At 36.9% G+C, this 16,494-nt stretch overlaps 2 protein-coding genes and 1 pseudogene across 2 annotated transcripts; 1 reads left to right on the forward strand and 2 right to left on the reverse strand.

Annotated features, from left to right (window-relative positions):
* Positions 1-534: 534 nt before the first annotated feature.
* Positions 535-1,571, reverse strand: LOC145483151 (beta-3 adrenergic receptor-like). Its single transcript, XM_081461744.1, has one exon. It carries the CDS (start codon positions 1,569-1,571, stop codon positions 624-626), a length of 948 nt encoding a protein of 315 aa, XP_081317870.1. The 3' UTR covers positions 535-623.
* Positions 1,572-4,071: 2,500 nt separating this feature from the next.
* On the forward strand, positions 4,072-5,143 carry LOC145481745 (adenosine receptor A3-like; annotated as a pseudogene).
* Positions 5,144-8,821: 3,678 nt separating this feature from the next.
* Positions 8,822-16,085, reverse strand: LOC145481746 (insulin-like peptide IlO1_i1). The gene is made up of 3 exons (XM_081460271.1): positions 16,021-16,085; positions 12,869-13,091; positions 8,822-9,945 (listed from the first exon to the last, which is right to left on the reverse strand). Exons 1-3 carry the CDS (start codon positions 16,045-16,047, stop codon positions 9,782-9,784), a joined length of 414 nt encoding a protein of 137 aa, XP_081316397.1. The 5' UTR covers positions 16,048-16,085; the 3' UTR covers positions 8,822-9,781.
* Between the last annotated feature and the right edge of the window lie 409 nt (positions 16,086-16,494).

The raw sequence follows: 16,494 nt of genomic DNA on the forward strand, positions 1-16,494 counted from the left end.
AATTTTTGGGCAATTCTTGCGTGAATGTTAACTACGTACCATCCTTCTCTCCTTGTTTTATGTTATAAATGTATAGTGAATCATTATGTGAAGGGCGGGGACGGGGTTGAACTAAAGACGAATCATGGAATCACCAGAGTATGGCTGAACTCGAGACGATTATTGCAAAAATCAAGCGCACAATTTTCTTTTTTTTTTTTTTCACAACCATCTGTACGCTATCAAACTTTTCCCTACTCAGTGCACTGGGAATTAACGTATTTATCTTCGTGTCAGAATTGCTCACCCATCTCATAAAAACTCCGCACTTTCTGCGCGTCTCTGAAATATGAACGAAAAAACAAATATCAAAACCTACTAACTGCTTACCTTACCGCAGAGAAAAATGACAATTTATTGTTTTTTATCTTTATTCACAGTTGTAAACAAATGTTTTATTTAATTATAACAATGATGTAAACTTTCTCGATGGCTATCTTATTGCTAGAGAAACATTTCATTATGGTGTATTAAGATGATTAAGTACCACTTTTAAATTTAATGCAATGTTAACGAGCACTTCTAAATCTTAGTCGTTAAACATCATTTATATTAACCCTTTCCATCGTATTGGTGTACAAGAGTTAACTCGAAAAACAATGGCAAAGTACTTGTCTGATTGTGTCCTTCACTGCTTGTCTGACTTCCTCTATCTTCCAACAGTAAAGAATCGGGTTTAATGACGAGTTTAAGTAAACTAAAGTGATTACATACATCCAAGTGTAAGCAAGAGATAAAGATGGTCCCCTATTAGTCACCAAAGGTGCCACAACCCTCCCCACATAATAAGGTAGATAACAAGCGACCATCGTCAGTTGCAGCCATATTGCACGGGACACTGCCTTTTTGTATCGTCCTATGTTCAGTTGATTTTTTTGGCTCGGCTGTTGAACGTGGCCTTGTAATTGACTTTGATGTTGACGGAGGGCGAAGAAAATCTTTGTGTAAGAGAAGGTCGAGATTATAAGACACAGAGGTGTAGCTATGATACCACACCATAAGTTTATCAGGGGATTCCAAAATCGTAGTGCTGACATGACAGTTATATTAACCCATAAGGTAACAACGATCACGTAGGTTCGCTTTAAAGTTACAACTTGTCTGTATCTCAGTCCCAGCAACAGGGCGAGAAGTCTGTCCACGCTTATAGCAGTCATAGTTCCAACCGACACTCCGCACAAGATATGACTCGTTATAAACCGTGCCCTTTCTGCGAAGGGACAAATATCCCAATGTTTGTTTACTACAGACATCAAATAGATAACAGCGAGAGGCTCTGAAATAAGACCAACACAGAGATCAGTTGATGCCAGGCTCTGAAGCAAGAGTTTGGACGGCGGATGAAGTGAAGACTCCTTGTGAAGAGCAATTAGGATCAGAGCATTCCCAAGAAATGCAGTAACCGACAGAAAAGTGTTTAATACTGAAATAAATATCAAGTGGCCGTGCAGTCCAGTAGTTGAATCTGACGAGCAAGTTAAGTCTTCGAACGTCTTCTGCTGTCCATCTCCAGTAAAGTTTGGTGCTGCCATTCCGATCTGCAATAGCTATTTGTAGTTTATCTGGAATCACTAGCGAAACTTCTAAATGTACTAAAGTTAGGAAGTTGCTTGTTACCACAGTAACTGAGGAACAATCGAAACGCCTTTTATGGACCTTGTTATTTCCTCAAACATGTCAGTACATGGATGATCATTGGCAGTTTGGAAGGACAACGTAACCTGCCAAGCAGCTGGTTTAGTGTCACACTCTGACTGGTTCTTGTTTTCGAGCGTTAAAAGAGAGAAACGACATGTGTAAGTTATACATTCTTATATGCAAAAAATTACAATAAAATATTCCCATTTGATGTCTGATTTTCAACCGTAGGAAAGTTTTTTGACGCAGGTTTTTCATAATATGGATATTTGTAGTTTTAGCAGTTGCAGGGTGTAGGCAGAACTCATTAAGTATCACAAAGGTTTTTCGCAGTTGCTAAACTATCCCTGTGCCAATCCACAAGGGTCTGGATCCTCTAGAGAGGGAAGAGAGCGGAGAACTCGATTTTTCGACTTCTATTGCTAATTGGTGTTATAAACTGACACAAAGGGCCCCATTGCAAGCATCTTTCTTTCAAGACAGCTCTTCCGTCTTAAACTGAAGCGTTTATTTATTGAACGAAGCTCGACTGTTAGACTTAACATACGGCTGTGGCGAATTAGACCAAAGATGCTCAAGATAACTGCGTTGTAGAAAATTGCATAATTGTGGCTATACAGATATTGGATTGGAAAACAGAAAATATATTTTCGAGAAATCTTAAATATCTTTTCAACGAAAAACCTTTAGGACTTCTTTGTTAGCAAGACTTATATTTTTTGATAAATATTTATTTGGCGTGGGAAGTCAAATCCGCCCGTCTGTCTTGAATAGTATACTGAATGAGTACATGCATATTTATTTGAGTAAAGTACCAGCTGGCGCCTCTAAATTTAAATCTTTTCAAAAAGTGGCCTCAGTTATCGCGATCAACATCTTACTGTGTCCGTGTATGTAGCTTATGCATTAAATGCTTATATGTTATTTTGTGATTTAGAAAAAGAAAGAGATTAATGTGGAGACAAAATTGTGGAACAAATGATCCATAATTAATGCAATAGAAATAGGAACTACTTTCTCCATGAACAATGCAAATTCGAACATTTTTTTTTTTTCAAAGGGACAAATTTTACTTCTCCTTAGAAACGCTCGTATCTGTTACATAATGCGCGTGGGCTTTTTAGAAACAACGTTAGGACTAAAACGACTTTTAGTTAGTCATTTTTAATGGAATTTTTTCTTAGTTCCTATTTTAAAATAGGGAATTCTGTGAAGCATCGGCTGTTCGAATTAGTAATTGTGGGCGCTTAAAAGATGAAGGCAAACCACCTGATTGTGTAGAATCAACCCATTTGATCAGATCCACTTTCACTCCTGTGTTTTCATGTCATTTTTGGGGGGCTTATATTCTTTTACAAAATAAACAAAGCGGACCTGTTTGCCAGCTAGAGTGAAGGAAAGGAAGTTTGTCAGTAGTTAAATTTTAATTATCAAAGGAACAGTGAAGTTACAAAACGTTTTGCCTGCTAACTATGCTGCGATAACATGAACAGGTTACCATTTCAACTGACCAAATTTGACTGAAATCAGACAAATTGCCTTTGAGTTGTAGCTTTTCAAAGTGCCGGTCCCCATCCGGCGAAAACAAAATTTGAGAAATCATTAATTAGCTGTCAATCAATAAGAAACTTTTACTTGCGCTAGAAAACGACTCTGTCCATTTTCTCGGGGAATATTTTCTCTCTTTGAATTTTCACCTTTGGTCGAAAGGCTCACAGTTCAAAGTTTATTTTCGCTGACGAAAGCGTAAATTGAAAATTTATCGATATAGAAGGGGGTAAAGTTGAATATGTTAAACATGATTTAACTGAAAAGTATGTTTCGAAATTAAAAGACATCCGAGAATGTGTGAACTGGACTATTTTCGGGAAAATCAGCTAAATCAGTTCATCGGTGTACGTGTTGATAGACTTCCAAGGCCCTGTTTAATCATCTCACATCATCTTTCTGAAACATGACAAAAGGACGGAATTATTTAGGCTGTAGATTTCTGAATTGGTGTCATGTTTCTTTAAGTCAAAAACATAAACTTAACCCAAAAGTTGATTAAAGATTCGTTTCTTTTTTTTTTACTTCGATGTTTATTATCGATTGAAAGAAAATGTACATAGTTCTAGCTAGTAGCTTTTTATTCAACGAAAAGAAAAACCAGTCAGTCTTTAGAGTCGTAAGCAATAAACCAGCTGCTTTTCTACCTAAGTTGTCTTTCCAAGCTGTCAAGGATATATGTAATAACATGTTTGAAGAAATAGCAAGCCCCAGAAAAGGCGTTTTATCGTTTAAAAGAAGCATAGTATAAGTCACTTCGTGACTTAACCACACTGGGAAGTTTTGGCAGTGATAGCTCAACCGCAGTGTGCGGTTAAACTTCAAATAGCTACCTTGCAGGTTGATATGGCAGCAGAAAACTTTACTGGAGATGGACAGCAGAAACTACTTTGTTCCGAAGGTTTAGCTGCTGCACTATACAGCCACGTGACATTTCTTTCAGTGTTAAACTGTTTTCTGTCCGTTACTGCATTTCTCGGGAATGCTCTGATTCTAATTGCTCTTCCCAAGGAGTCTACCCTTTTTCCGCCGTCCAAACTCTTGCTTCGTAGCCTTTCAACAACTGATCTCTGTGTTGGTCTTATTTCAGAGCCTCTTGCTGTTACCTACTGGATGTCTGTAGCGAATAACCATTGGAATATTTGTCGCTACGTATCAGTGGCAAGTTTTGTCTCAGCCTCTGTGTTGTGTGCAGTGTCTCTAATGATATTGACTGCGATAAGCGTAGACAGACTTCTCGCCCTGTTGTTGGGACTGAGATACAGACAAGTTGTAACTTTAAAGCGAACCTACATGATCGTTATTACCTTTTGGATTGTGTCTACTGCCACTACAGCAACGTGGTTTTGGAATCCCCTTATAACTAGATGGAATAGCTTGATAGGTGTATCAATGTGTCTACTAATCTCGACCTTGTCTTACACAAAGATTTTTGTCAACCTCCGTCATTATCAAAATCAAGTACAAGGCCATGTTCAACAACCGAGCCAAACAAATCAACTGAACATAGCTCGATACAAAAAGGCAGTGTCTACTGCAATATGGCTGCAACTGACGCTGGTCGCTTGTTATCTACCCTGTGGTGTAGCGGAGGCTTTGGTGACTAGTAGTGGATGATCCTCACCTGTTTCTCACGTTCAATTTTATATAGCCACTTTAGTTCACCTGAACTCATCATTAAATCCGATACTTTACTGCTGGAAGATAGTAGAAGTCAGACAAGCAGTGAAGAACATAATCCGACAAGTTCTTTGGCATTGTTTTTCGAGTTAATCCTGTAGACCTTAACGACAAAAGATAAAAAACTTTTTGTTGTTTACAGGTTAACATTTTATCAGGTTAATTCTCTTCAGAGTTGTCTTGAATTAAAGTTGGTGCTTATTCTTATAATTTATCGGTATTATTTGTTTCAGGACAGTTAAGGTGGCCGTCAAAGAAATTTCTATCGTTGTTGTTAATAAATGACGACTACTAATTTTACAACTGTAAATAAAGAGATGAAAAACAATAAATTGTTATTCTTCTTCGTGTAGACTTCATTCCACACAGCATTCAAACATGGTTTAATTAAGATAAGAGTTGATATACTTTTTCCGCTGGAAATAAATATGTGATAAACGAAAATAAATTCAATTCTACGTATGAACTACACGTTACAAATTATTCTGACACAGTTTAATTAGTTAAGATAAGCAGTAAGCGGCTTTTTATGTTTCTTTTCGTTCATAACACAGCTAGAGAGCCTCAGGAGAGATGGTTGGCAATTCTACCACAGAAATGAATACTTTCCTGCGTACTGATCCGGGAACTAAGGTCTCAGGATTGAAAACGTACAGTCGGCTACGAAGTGACACTTTTTAAAATCGAGTCTTTGATGTTTACGGTGATTGCCTCGATTTCGTAGTTTCTCCACGGTTCGTCTTCAGCTTTGGTTCCACTCAAAACTCAAAACTCACTACATATTCGCCAAAATGATGATTTATTAAACATTTATAGAATAAAATAAATATATGCAGGGTGAATATTTGACACTAAGGTGGTAGGTTTTACAAAATTGTGAATTCTTTCTTGACGCAGATATATACCCAATTTAATTCGGACTATCAAAAAGTTTGAAATGTTGTTTCCAAGTTCAAGATGGCGTATACGTCTGCAACTGCAAGGGTAAAATTAATGAACTACTCGTATACCAAAATTATAATCGACAGGTAGCGTTTGCTTTAATGTGAAGCAGTAATTAATAATAAAAAAAAACAGCTTCGTGAGCTTTGAACTTTAGGAGTAATTGAATTATTAGTCTATCTATATAGGTTCCGAGAGTCGCATTGATGGTTAATTGCTAAATCATTCAAAGCTATAGCGTGGCGGGCATTCTTGTTAAATTTATCAAACCGTGCTGTTAAAAATAAAAGGTTTCTGAGGTAAACATTGTTCTCTCCAGACAGCCCGTCTGTCTTGAATATTGAATGAGTGCATGCACATTTATTTAAGTAAAGCACCAGGTGGCGTCTTTTAATTTGAATGTTTTCAAAACGTGGCCTTAATTATTACGATCAACATCTTACTGTGTCCGTGTATTTAGCTTGTTCATTAAATGCTTATGCGTTATTCTGTGGTTTAGAACAAGGAAGAGATAAATGTGGAAACAAAATTCTGGAAAAAATGACCCATGTTTAACGGCGATGGAAATAGGGAAATACCTTAGCTTCTCCGTGAACAAATTGAAACTTTTTTTTTTCAAAGGAACAAATTTTACTTCTTCCTCCTTAGAAAGGCTCATATCTTTTACATAATGCGCGAGGGCTTTTTGCAAACAACGTTAGGACTAAAACGACTTTTAGCTAGTCATTTTTAATGGAATTTTTTCTTAGCCCTTTCTTTAAGTGTGAGGTGTGTTAAAGTTGGTGCTTGATGTTATAAATTAACCGTATTATTTTTTTCAGGGATAGTAGGGTGGCCGTCAGAGAAATTTCTATCGTTGTTGTTAATAAAAAAATTGTCTCAAATGACGACTAGTAATTTTACAACTGTAAATAAAGAGATGAAAAACAATAAATTGTTATTCTTCTCCATGTAGACTTTGTTTCACACAGCACTCAAAGATGGTTTAATTAAGATAGCAGTTGATATTTCATTTCGCTCCAAACAAATTAGGCAATCAAAAAGAGGAGAGTGCTCGACTGAGATGGGTGTGCCATTCTGACACGAAAATGAATACTTTCCTAAAACTTTACACTGAGTCAAAGAGAATAATAATGTGCTCTTCAAGTCTCTATTCTGGTGTTTATTTTATGATTCGTCGTCAGCTTTATTTCCAAAATTCAGCGAATATTCTCATAATTCTGATATGCTATTCAATAATAATTGGGATATAGTAGGACATGTATGTGACACTCAGGTGGTAGTTTATTTTAAATTATTACTCAAGTCTGCATTGAGGCGTATGCTAATTTTGAACATCAAAATGTTTAAAGATGGCGCATATTCCTGCCGCTGCGGGGGCACAATGAGTTGATTACTAGTCTGATACCAAAATTAAAATTGAGAGGTGCCGGAAGTGTGCCTTTAAGTGAAGCAGTAATGTTTTATTAAAAATACTGATGAACATAAAATTTCGCTCTATTAAGTGATTGTACTTACGTCTATTTAGAATTTGAGAATCGAATTGTTTTAAAATGTTAAATCAATCAAGGTAAGTTTGTGTTAAGTTGTTCGACTTCTATTGCTAAGTGGTATTATAAACTGACACAAAGGGCCCCGTTGCAAGAATCTTTCTATCAAGACAGCTCTTCCGTCTTAAATTGAAGCGTTTATTTATTGAACGAAACTCAAATGTTGGAGTTAACATACGTCTGTGGCGTATTAGACCAAAGATGAGATAACTGCGTCGTGGAAAAATGCATAATTGTGGCTATACAGTTGTTGGAGTGGAAAACAGAAAATATCTTTGGACAAATTTAGATAGTTTTTAAACGAAGAGCCTCTAGGACTTCCTTGTTAGCAAGGCTCATATTTTTTGCATAAATGTTTATTTGGCGTGGGAAGTCTTTCGTAAACAGCGTGAGGAACAAAATGACTTTTAATTATTCATGTTCAACAAAAAATCCGAAGTTGTTGGGTTTAGCTAAAAACACAAAATAATAACAAAATGTACCAGTGATGAATACTGCCTTATTTTTCAAAAAAATTTTTGGAGAGTTGTCAAGTTTCGGCGGTCAAAGTAGTCACTTTCATCCGTGTCATTGGTATAAGCGGTGGATACAGTGAATCATCAGCAGTTTAAATTGGCGATGGCAAGCGATCGAAAGATCGAGGTGAGCCACCTTCGACTGAGTAGAATCGACCCATTTGACGTTTGAAGTTAAATGCAAAGTGTTTCAAAGTTAAGACGGAAGTATTGTCTTGTATTCGAAAACAACCTATCTAGCATACGCATCACACCGGTTTCCTGAATCTTGACACGCTGATTAAAATTCAGTGACAAAAAATTGTAGTGACTGAACAAAATTTTAAATTATGGCAACTTGTAATATAACGATCAAAAGGCTTCCCCAGATATCCCTAAATTGTTAACACAGTCAGTGAAACTAGTCATTTGCTTAGCAAATTAAATGATTTCCAAGAGTAATGTAAAACACGTCATTTTGCTGAGCAAATTGAGAAATTTATAAGGTAATCATACGGTTTCGAGTTTAATTTGGAAGTAATTTACACACAAATGCTCCCAAGTTAAAGACTTTTTGGTATACAACAAAGCTGGATGTATAATCCGATCAATCGATAGCTTTGACAGCGTCAAACTGAAGCTTTGCCAAAAATCGTGTTCAAGGGTTTCACACCCAACGGTGTTTTTCTTCCTCGAATTATTTCTGTCTCATTTTCTTGTATAATTACATAAATTTTTTCATGGCTTGAACCTTTTTACTTTCCACTGCCTATACAGTATTATCTTACCATCCGTTAGTAGCTTGGAAAAATATACAAGCTTAGCGATAAGACAATGCTACGTCTGATGAAAAGCAACTCGGTGTTAGAGCTTACAGTTTAATGTTTTTTTATATTTTTTATTTATTTATTTATTTATTTATTTTTATTTTATTTTTATTTTTATTTTTTTTTTTTTTTGATATGTCGATCATACACACTAATTTTGGAGACATCTACATTATTATCGGGCGTCAAATTTTGTAAAATGTTATTCTATTTTTCAAAAAAACCGTTTATAGCGAGGTAGATTTACTATTTGTTAAACATATGATTTCCATGGCAATTTGGAATAAATAAGCACGAGTGCATTCCTCGATGGTGAACAAAACTACACGAGTCCGAAGGGCGAGTGCCACTTGTATTTGTAGTATTCCAAATTACACGAAAACAATCATCTGATTACTTGTTAATAATGAACTTACAAAATAGGCTATTAACAGTCGATTGTTATGCCATTAAGTGATTGCTTAGGCAGTTCAGCATCATCGGCCTAATCGGGTAATGTCGAACCTGAATTATGCGCCTTAGTAGTGGGGAACCATCGTCGTCAGATGCTTTGTCGCAGGCTAGACTATCAATAGCCTCACTGAGATGTTCAAGTGTTGGTTTGGCATCCATCGTCTCCACGATGGACAGGAAATCGATGACGTCAACGGCTAAAGTTACAACCACGTGCTCTCTGGAGTATAACTCTGAGTAGTGCTGATTACATAGCCAATCAGAATTAAGTACATTTTTCAACTGTTTTTAAGTTATAGCCTAAACCTCTTTTCATTTTGTGGCTTAAATCTCTCTAACTATATTTTCTCTCCTAGAGCCCAATCTTAATCTTATCATCATGTGGCTCTAGCGTGATTTTTGTCTGGGCGTGATAATTTGAAAAAGTTGCTATTCAAGTGCAAGCTGCGGAGCGGTACTTTCATTTGGTATTTATATTATGTTGTAATTAAGGGTTGTTCCTACTTTTGAAATCTGTGACCGAAACCACAGCATATTACCATACAAATAACGGTATCGTGGAGTTTTCCATGTAAAACTGTTCTCTTCATGACTTTTTTTCCCATTTGATTCAAAACCGAGTTGGCTTGCAATATTCAAAAAGCTCTTCCCACACGCATCCCTCGACACAACACTCTTCCACGGCGTTGAAGCTTCGCTTTGTCACGTGTTCCGTTGTTAGGAACCGGTTAGCTCTCTGCTGCTTCAGAACTATTTCATCCGCTTCTGCAATAGCTTAAAGAAAGGAAAATTAAGTTTGGTATATTATTTCACAAAAATACATTTTGTGTCAATCCAGGGCCGATCGAACTAAGTAACAGAATTTCGAGAAGCCTCACCTCGTTCCCAGGGTCTTCTCCATGATTTTCGAAGACCCTGGGCGCGGGGTTACCAGAAGGTTTGTAAACTCGCAAGCTTTGCTAATCGGAGGTAATATAGGATCTGCAAACTGATTGACCAGCGGTATTCATACCTGAGTTTGCTTAGCAACCAGTGACATCCAGAGCTCGTGTAATTTTTTGATTGAAAATAGGAGTACAGTTCTGATTAAACTTTCTTTGTATAAGTATATTTTACTTTTCTTAGTGTGCTTTTTTCGCTTTTTTTCCTTCCTTTGCTTTTGCGCATTCACGCTTTTAGTTTTACTTAAGTACTTTTTATCCTAAATTATGATCATTTTGGGTGCCGATGATAGCAGCTTTATTCTTTTGTTAAGCCTTAGGCATCTTTAAGGTGGCTCCCTATAGTTTTACAATCGCGCGAGCGCTGAGGAAGTAATCCGCGCGCGCTCAAAGGAAAACGTCAGTGTTTTTCGATATTTTATTAAGTCAACATGAGTACAAAAAGCAAAACTGACAGTGAAATTTCTCGCGTTTCCTTCGGTGAAATTCCGTAAAATTTAGCAGATTGTTAGTAAATATTTTACTTTATTCGGAGCTCTTTTTTCAGGGAAATCCATAAGACCATTTTTTTTGCAGTGGTAAAAGACATAAATTTGAAAATATTGAAAAAACTGCCTTTACAAACCCTACTTTCTTCGTGTTTAAAATTCGTATCGCGCTGGAAGCGATGTGATGTAAATTTTTTGGAAGATTTCACTGAAGGGAATTCCTGAAAATCATAAATAAAGCCATAAAAACAGTAAAAAACACATTTGTTTGGGCATTTATAATTTAAGACTAAATCCCAAAACTTTAACCGAGATGATAGCAAAACACTATTTAATCATTGCTTATTACATGTAATAAGTTTGAGAGGACTAGGTGTGAAAGCGAATGCAAAAACAGCATTCAAGACATAACACTTGATAACATGATTAACATGATTACCCTATGGAGCCACCTTAAGGTAGCCCTTTACATAAGCCTTATTGCCTTCCCTGGGCTTCCTTGCCTTACACTTTGATGTGCTGTGAATATCTTTATAAATAGCAAAAATAAAACAAGAACACCATGAGATGAGTAAAACTCCCAACAGTGACTATAAAATCTTGTGTTCAGCCCTAAAGATGTTGCACAGTGCAGAATTAATGTAGCGCGTAATAGCTTCATTATTCAAGTTTGATATTGGGATGGCAATAGGCCTGAGTGTGACAATAGGCCATCAAGTGACTTACTTTTCATAAAATTATGGGCTGTAACTTAAAGAACGCCAGAAATGGAAAGAACATGTCGAAAATATCAAAATGTCCAAGTTTGAGGCTCCTGGCCGTGTTAAAGAACGAGATATTTTTTGACGGTTTGAATTTTTAAACAATTAAGAAGATTTGTATGGAAAAAGTTGTTGGAGAGCATGGCCTTGCTCTGAAACAACATTTCCCATAGAAATTCTCTAAAATTTTCCGAAAATTCAAACTGTCACATAAACTTACTCTTTGATGCCAGGGGCCTCAAACTTAACAATTTTGCTAATGTCGACATGCTTTTGCCATTTCTGGCATTCTTTAAGTTATAGCCCATAATATAAAATTCTGTTACCCCCAGCTGCAAACGGTCCATAGTACGCTGGACAAAACTGTTCTGGGTCGACGTCTTACGACAAAAAATGAAAACAAGCAAAGCGATGCAAATAATTTTGTGGTTGTCTTGAACCTTATTAAAATCCACACATGGAAAGTTATTTTCATACAAATCACGCAAGGAAGACTTGCGTCACAACGTATCTAAATTTGCTGATTGAATCACAAAAGCATGGAAAATTGCGCGATTTCTCAGAACATAAAATTTACATCGACGTCGTAGTGTTAAACCAGTGTTGTTGTGCGAAGAACATCGTTACGTGTTTGTGGATTTGTTTTCCATGAATTCGACGAGATGGCATGAGGAAGGAGTGATAATCCATCTGAACAAAACTCTAATCCTGTGATACATCAGCGGTTTAGAGAATCAAAGATTCAAGTTGTGATGCTACAACTAAAGCCATAAATTAAGGCAAACCAAACAAAGTTACTTTGAGCTGTTATGCAAAAGAATGCGAGAAAAATGCAAGCTCCTGGCACATGAGTCTAGAAACAGGCCAGAAAAGTTTCCTAAAAGCACAAATGGCCGTGTCTGAGGTTCTTGGCCGACAATGCTTTAACATAGCAGTATCTTGTGCGATTGTGGCTTGTACGAAGCGCAAGCTAGACAGCCATCTTCAAAACAGGCGAAGACCGATCTGCTTAGAACAACAGTTTAAAGGCTTTAAAGAGAATCAGTTTCTAAAGACAGTATCGTATTTCAGGGACCAAATAAGATGTAAGTCTTTCTCATGCTTTCTTGTCAATATCTTGACAAAAACATCCACCTGCACGTGAAGAGTTTCTTCGCAAATGTGACTGTCCTTTCTCAGAAATCAAGTGATTTCGCATACTTTTGTGACTCACTTATCAAATTTGGACAAGGTTTAATGCAAGCCTTTCTTGCGTGTGGGATTTAGTAAAGTTTAAGACAAACACAAAATTACTCGTGTCACTTTGTGTGCTTTAATTTTTTGTTGTCGATCCAGAACAGTTTTGTCTAGCTTATCATAGTATTGCGAGTGGCTTGGTTAGTTTTCGGTCTTTTCAGTTTTTTCAGTCGTACAAAACCGGCTTTATTTGTACGAAAATTAATTGCAATGGTCCTAAATTGGCTTAAACATGCATAAAATTTACAAAACATAACAGGAAATTTCTTACCATTTCTTCTCCTCCGTTTCCGAAATCCGCAGGCATAGCTAAAATATGATCTAAGTACACTGCCGCAAACCCGGAACTGGATACTTCTTCTTCCTGCCTCGTAGATTTTGCAAAACTGTGGAGGAGCATTTCGGGAACAATATCTGAATTCCGCGTTGATTTGAGTAGACATACTTACAATCCATATTACGACGAGGAAAACGGTACAGAAGTCTGCTTTCATCTAGAAACAAAGTAGAGAAAGCAAATTTCGGATCCAGTCCAAAATTAGTATACGTTATTGCATGAATGCGAGTGCAATCCTCCGTAGGAAAAAAGATGGCGACTGATACATTTACCCATAGTTCTTAGCGCACGAAAACTTTAATAACGTTCATAAAAACGCACAGAAACGTTATACAATCTTCAAACCTAGGCTACTTAATGTCCTTAGTACAGGGACATATATTGTAAAAATTTGGTTTTCTTTGTGCCTTTTAGACTGTGTTAAGTTCGCAAGGTCTTGTGGTAAAATGTACATCCGCCATCTTTTTTCCTACGGTGGATTAGGGATTAACGCTACGAGTGACATTTGAAAATTCTCTCAAAATTGCACGAGTACTGTAAATCCTTAATTGTGCGAACTTTCATACGATCACTCATTTATTATATGACAGTGAGAAAACTGCGAAAGCGTACGCGTTAATTTGCACTGCAGGGCAAATTAAGAATTGACGAAATTGACCGGCTCTCAACCAATCACAATGGAGCTATCTTCTCAGTCATAAAATAAACCTTCAAAGTAGTCTATGACAAGTAAAGTTACTGTTAAATACACTACGTCTAGACATTGAGCCGGGCATTCCTTAGTTATGGCATAGGCGCTTGTCGGATCTAGAAAGCGCTTCCAATCGGATATTATTAAGCAAACCACGAAGGCAACGGCAACAAAACGTCACCAAACGAAAGGTTTAATGAGAAAACCAATGGCTATGCACGTGCGTTGTAGATCTTTGTACATGTCGTAGCCGTCCTCTGCAAAATAACAAAGTGGAATAGACCATTTTACAGTTGTCTGCTCAGTGACCTGGCCTTTGGATGGCAGCGAGGCTGGAGTTGACCTTGTTTTGATACAGACCTCACTACTTTTGTTGTGTAAAACAAGTTGTTCTGATGCTAACTAGGTTCATTTACATGACAAAAGCAGTGAGATCTGTATTAAAGCAAGGTCAACTCCAGCCTCGCTGCCATCCAAAGGCCAGGTCACTGAGCAGACAAATGTAAAATGGTCCATTACCAAGCTCTGCGAATTTTGGAGAACCTTGGCCACGACGCCAATTTTTTTCGCATTTCTTTTTTGTTGGAATTGATCGCTGGCATTGCATATTTATTGTGAGAAGGTTTGCAGACCGATTGGCGTAGTGAGCTCATTCAGATAGTTGCGAACTTCGAAGGTAAAATATAAACCTCCTTTTTTTTTACTAGGCGCCGTCCTTGGCGCCGCCGTGGTCATTGCTAAAGTTCCCTATTACCTCATTGGTGCCCTTGGTGTGGGAGAATCATAAGAAGTTGCTGCTTGCCAAAGGTTAAAAACAATTACAGAAGATTTCAGAGCGTCAACCCTAAAAGTGGCCGCAATCTCAGTCGCGTGCAAAAGCGGGCTGCTTACGAGAGATTCCGGCTTCAGTGATTTGGCAATTAAATTTTAATAAAGTTATCGCTTTTGAGAGAGGATCGTAAGGAAGTTTAACTGTATTTGGCGAAGAAATTCAAAAAATGTAATTACAATGCCGACAGGGCGACAAAAGACTGCGTAAACCACATTTTCACATCAATATCATATCTGTTTGTTTCCAAACTAGTACTCAGTTGAATTTTCTTCATATTTTAAATTACAAAAATTACCACTGATCTCTGTTGAGTAAGATAGTCCCAGACTCAGACGATCGAATTTTGTTCTCACTTCATTTAATTGCCAGATATTTAGTGATACGATCTAAAAAACACTCGAATTTTTTTTTTTTTTTTTTTTTTTTTTTTGAAATGAGATCGATTGAGAAATTGCAGTATTTTCATTATCGTTGTTATTGTTGTTGTTGTTGTCAATTTTTGTTTTATTTCACTGAATCGCGCGAAACTTTTTCTTAAGTAAACATAAGGATAGACACGGAGGGTACATGTACGTGAAGAGCCTTGTTTTCCATATTTAAGAAGAAGTGTTAGGATTTTGATGACAGTTCACGTGCTAGTATATTTTAAAAAATGTTTGCTCGGGTGATAGTTAACAGAGGTTAGGAAACCTGGCAAAGTTCTTTGTTGTATGTTTTTGTTTCTATTTTGGGGGTTGACCCTGCACAAAACCTTGCAAAATACAATAGGTGTTTACGTGTGCTCATACAATTGACCAATTGAAGCATTGCGATTATGGAATTCATGCATTGTAGTGAGCTTGAAACAAAAGATGTGCAGGGTCAAGGACCTTCCAACAAGTCCTATTCTGTTTGTTTTGCTTCTCTGATGTTTACCGGCCTTCATAACCATTTCCCTCTATTAACTATTCCTGGGTGTAATACCAATATTGAAATGTTCAGACGGGTGGACGAGTGGAAATGAATTGCTGTAAGTGAACTAGACGCCAATGCGTCAAGAATATAACACAACTCTAAAGTAACAATGTTTATATCTATATTTTTGAGAATTTAGCATCTATTTGACACGTCAACTGAAAGAAATTTTAAAATATTTTTGCTGAAGTTAAAATGAACGGCCATGTAAACGGCAGTTGTTTCCAGATCCCTTTCCACTAAAGCAGAGAAGTTAGAAAGTCCTGGGGCTGACTTGATGTTTCTATCAGGATGAACAAGTGTAAGGCTTGGTTTTGGAACACAAAAATTAAAACCTCACACTAAGAATTACTTTCCGCCATTCGCCTGTGGAAATGAGAATTCAAACGTCAAGAGAAGTGTTGTTTTAACGCGTCGAAAGCTCCCTACAGTAGCCGGTCGAACAGGCGATAACTAATTCTAGCCCGCAAACTCAAGCGTATTCAGTGTTAACTTTCCAAAGGGTGACAATCTGTTTAAATAAATCTCGTAACTGGCTTAAGAGTCTAATAACCATAATAGAACAACTAGTTATTGGTTTCATAAGGAAACTGCTTAGAACGTTCTTACCTTAATTTTCGACACAGGAAAATTCATCCAGTCGTTTCTGAAGTGTTTACAGACACTAAAGCAAAATGCATATGCTTGTGACGAATAGTTTTGCAATATTAAAACTTTAAATCCGGGAGTGATCAAAGTTGAAATTCTCTTTACAATATCACAGTATATATCAACTTAAAAGAAGTCTAGAGAGATTGAAGAAATTCGTCAGCTAATACAAGGGGCAACCTTATTAACTATTACCATTGGGGTAAAGACTAGATTTTTGCTTCAAATGTGCCTCTGACAATTAAATGTTATCACGTGCCAAAATCATTTTCTCATTTCTTTGCTGGAAATTGAACCCCACGGAAATTAGCTTTTACAAATATTTCACCTGCGTAAATGCTTTTCAAATGATGTATTTTGCGAGAAATTTATTCGAGCAGGAAAGGCGTTTGAAGCAATATCAAGAAATGATATTATGTCTACTATATTTAACCT

Source organism: Orbicella franksi, chromosome 3 (assembly GCF_964199315.1).
Source record: "Orbicella franksi chromosome 3, jaOrbFran1.1, whole genome shotgun sequence".
NCBI lineage: Eukaryota > Metazoa > Cnidaria > Anthozoa > Scleractinia > Merulinidae > Orbicella > Orbicella franksi.

Excerpts from the sequence above, each read along its gene's own strand:
- LOC145483151 (XM_081461744.1), bottom strand. The coding sequence starts at position 1,571 with ATGGCAGCACCAAACTTTACTGGAGATGGACAGCAGAAGACGTTCGAA.
- LOC145481746 (XM_081460271.1), bottom strand. The coding sequence starts at position 16,047 with ATGAATTTTCCTGTGTCGAAAATTAAG. Across the intron at positions 13,092-16,020 it reads TTCCTGTGTCGAAAATTAAG|ATGAAAGCAGACTTCTGTAC; the intron begins GTAAGAACGTTC and ends CTTTGTTTCTAG. Across the intron at positions 9,946-12,868 it reads GAAACGGAGGAGAAGAAATG|CTATTGCAGAAGCGGATGAA; the intron begins GTAAGAAATTTC and ends CCTTTCTTTAAG.